The sequence below is a fragment of the Ursus maritimus genome, unplaced genomic scaffold, assembly GCF_017311325.1.
Source record: "Ursus maritimus isolate PB19 unplaced genomic scaffold, ASM1731132v1 scaffold_26, whole genome shotgun sequence".
Taxonomy (NCBI): Eukaryota; Metazoa; Chordata; class Mammalia; order Carnivora; family Ursidae; genus Ursus; species Ursus maritimus.
In genome coordinates, this window is record NW_024425119.1 from 9220181 (window position 1) to 9223964 (window position 3784).

At 35.3% G+C, this 3784-nt stretch overlaps 1 protein-coding gene across 1 annotated transcript in view; it reads right to left on the reverse strand.

Annotated features, from left to right (window-relative positions):
* The window catches only part of LOC103669158 (alpha-2-macroglobulin-like), a 41469-nt gene that overhangs the window by 29221 nt on the left and 8464 nt on the right, over positions 1-3784 (reverse strand). Inside the window, exons 8-10 of the mRNA XM_008697489.2 lie at positions 3217-3337; positions 2361-2475; positions 2102-2211 (exon numbers count right to left, since the gene is read on the reverse strand). Coding sequence (XP_008695711.1) covers positions 2102-2211; positions 2361-2475; positions 3217-3337 — 346 coding nt within the window. The remainder of the gene's footprint in view (positions 1-2101; positions 2212-2360; positions 2476-3216; positions 3338-3784) is intronic.

Here is a 3784-nt window from a genome sequence, read left to right on the forward strand (position 1 = left end):
ATAAAATAAAATAAAATAAAATAAAATAAAATAAAATAAAATAAAATAAAACAAAATAAAGCAGTGTGATAAAAAAGAACGATTTCTCAACATTTGCTGCAACATGGATGGCACTGGAGGAGATAATGCTAAGTGAAATAAGTCAAGCAGAGAAAGACAATTATCATATGGTTTCACTCATCTATGGAACATAAGAACTAGGAAGATTGGTAGGAGAAGAAAGGGATAAAGAAAGAGGGGGTAATCAGAAGGGGGAATGAAACATGAGAGACTATGGACTCTGAGAAACAAACTGAGGGCTTCAGAGGGGAGGGGGGTGGAGGAATGGGATAGGCTGGTGATGGGTAGTAAGGAGGGCACGTATTGCATGGTGCACTGGGTGTTACACGCAACTAATGAATCATGGAACTTTACATCAGAAACCAGGAATGTACTGTATGGTGACTAACATAATATAATAAAAAATATTATTATTAAAAATAACCAGGTAGTTCCTTTAATCATAAAAATGAACACTTAAAAAAAATAAAGCAGTGTGAAGGATACAGAATCACGGAGCTGATGATAGGGGTGAACTGAAAAAAGTATTCTGTGGATATTTTGGAAATGCCATGTACTATATAGAACTCTTGGAGAGTCACAATGCATAAGTGTTGGAGAGTAATGAAAATTTTTAAACCCTTAGCCAAATTTCATCAAGCCCCAAACACTTATTTTGTGGCCAACCCTTAACTTTCGATGCATTAGTGTTCTGAGGTATAATGACTGCACAAGTTACCAGCTGCTAATACATTAATTACCCTGTGTACTTTTCTAGTTGTTTTTTATACATCTGCTTCTCAATCTAGACTTTCAAACTTTTGGAAGGTAGGCAGATATTATGAGGTACTTCTTATGTGAAAAATGCAAAATTGATGAGAATCATACAGTATTACATAGGGGCCTAATATCAAATTACTGCTAATATTGAACTTAGTAGATGAGTAGTCCAATTCAGACTGCAAAAATGATGATTCTTTTTCAGTAGAAGCTACTTCTGGTAGAAGGAAGGACAATTGGAAGACTTGGGTCCATATTTGTAGTTGATTTATAAAATCTGAGTTTGCCAATGAAATATTGGCTGCACTTACAAAGACAAGGACAGGTACAAAATTCTGATTCTCTTTTGGTGAAAGAGTCTTACTACTAATGAGGTAGTTATTTAGCAGGAACGAAATATCAAAAAAGTATAATATACCTCTGAGAAATTAAAAATAAATGGACTATTCATTTTAGGAAGTGACTAAAGTTTCTCAAATCTTTTGCTGTCGTGACATAATCAAAACATTCTAGAACATACTCCATCCCTCCTTAGCGGGGTCTAGTCCTTCTCTGTTTTACAGTCTTCACACCTGAAACCTCATAACATTTCCATTAAGAATATGATACACAATAATTACACACTGAAGGACATACAACTGCCATCTCAGACTTCTGGAGTCAGAAAGATCCATTTGCACATCTGTTTATAATAGAAAAAATAACAATACAAGATATTTTATAGGTACATGAGAAAAGTTATATTTTTAAAAGCTGGAAGCCTTAAATAACAGTATTTTACCCTATGTGCACTGTTTTTAAAAAAATATATTCTTGTTATTATAGAGAAAATAGTGTAAATATAATATCCACGAAAGGAGCACTAGGTACAGTAGACTCTTCTATACTTCATAATAAAAATTAAAGCCACCTGCCCACTCATTTCCATACAAAGTTAATGTTAGAAGGATAATGTAAGTGGCCACTATGAATTTTGAGATTCTTGTAAGAAAATATAAAAATCTGAGACTACTGGTAAACCAAGAAAAGATTGAGTGATATCACACAATGCTGTTCCAAAGGTGGAAAAAGAAAACCCACTTCTAATTTTGATGGTGCTTTAGAATGATTTTGTAGATTTCATATATCCATTTACAGGGGGACAGATTTATTTTTATGTGGTTTTATACTTTTGGTTTTATACTAATCAATAGATAATAAACCAGGTCTGGGTTTAGCAGAATATGATGTGCTTATTAAGTGATAGTACACAATTTGATTTGTGACTTAGAAAATACTTCACCTGTCCAAAGAAAGGGATCCCTTGTCTAAAGTATGGGTCCACTTTCACGAATGAGAGTTTGGTTATGGTTCTTGTTATTTCAGTGGATCCTTTTCCAGTTAATTCTACCTCTGGAAAAAAGAAAAAGAAAAAAAGTTTTTTTGGAAGGATGATCTCCCTGAACTTCTTACACTACTACTTCCCTTTCAGTTCATAGCTCGGCAAAGGAAAAAAATCCACGTTCATTGTTTTTTCTCCCATACCCAGGTGGTACGCAAACCTGTTCCTTCTTCTTGGATCTTGGCCTCCGCTTCAAGTTTCATTTCATACCCTTGTCTCTTCATCTGGAAGATCTTGGTTTTTACTTGCTGAGAGAAGCAGCCCTGGCTGTTTAGCTAGGAGGGGATAAAATAAAATATGAAAACATAATACTGGACAGATCAGTGGTCGATTAATACAGTGGGATTTTTTTTGGTGCATATAACCCAGGGATTTTCTATAATAAGAACACAATAAATATTCTCTAGGGATTACTTATGATTGCATTTCATAATAGTATCTGGTTTATAATAGATATATTTCTTAGTATCTGATATTACCTAGAGTTATTGAGATTGAAATGCCTTAAAAATTTGTGGGTAATCCTACTGTAGCAGGGAGCTAACTTTTCACCAAAACTGAGCTCCCCTTCCATAGTATACAACTGTTGCTGGGAAGGGGGTGCCCATTTGGAGACTGTGTTTCCTACCTCCCTGACACCTAGGAGGGGCCATGTGACAAGTTCTTGCTCAATGAATGAAGGCAAAACCTATATCCTTCCCAGCCAAAGTGATGAACAGGTGTAATGTTTTTTTTCTTCCTTCATCCAAGCAGATGCCCAAGGTAGTTCCAAGTATTGGAGACTGCTCAACTTTCATTTTTCTGGGAGCTTGGTGAACCAAGAACACCCACAATGGACAATTACAAGAACTAAATAATTCCTATTGTGCTAAATCACTGATATTTAAAAATCAGTGTAGCTAACACAGAATTCTCTTACAGATCTCTCCCTTCCTGAATTAGCACCATGTTGTAATTCACTGATTATCAACAATGTCTCCATTGTTAGTCCCTAGAAGGAACAGTTTTCCACCCACCTGGTGACTGAATTTCTCACAGACGGCCTGTGACTCTCCACTATAGCAGTTAGAAGGGTTACTGTACTTTCTGCACACTCTCATAGTCATATGTCCTGGGACAGGCTTCCCATATGTGTATCTGTCATAAGAACATTGCCAAATGAATCAAAGCAGACATTGAACATCCCCAGTTTCTACCTATTTCTTTTTTTTTTGATGATTTTTTATTACCTATTTCTATTCCTCCTTTAGCGATAGTATGTTTACCCTCTGCACTTCTCTCTGATCTCTGCAGGGCTCTCACAGTGTTGAGAGCAAGTAAGCTAAGTTATGACGCTTTTTAAAATATCTCCAGCGCCGAATGCTGAAATTGACTACAGTCTTTGATCATATCTTTTTTCCCTTAATTTTTTATTTTTAATTTCATCTTTAAAAAATGTATTTCTTATTATCAAAGCTACACCTGTTCTTAAAAGAAAAAAAAAACCACAGTACCAACAAAATGAAAATGAGAGAGAGAAAATGCCCTCAATTCTACCTAGGAATACAAACTATTAATACATTGGTGTTTCCTTCCATTATCCTC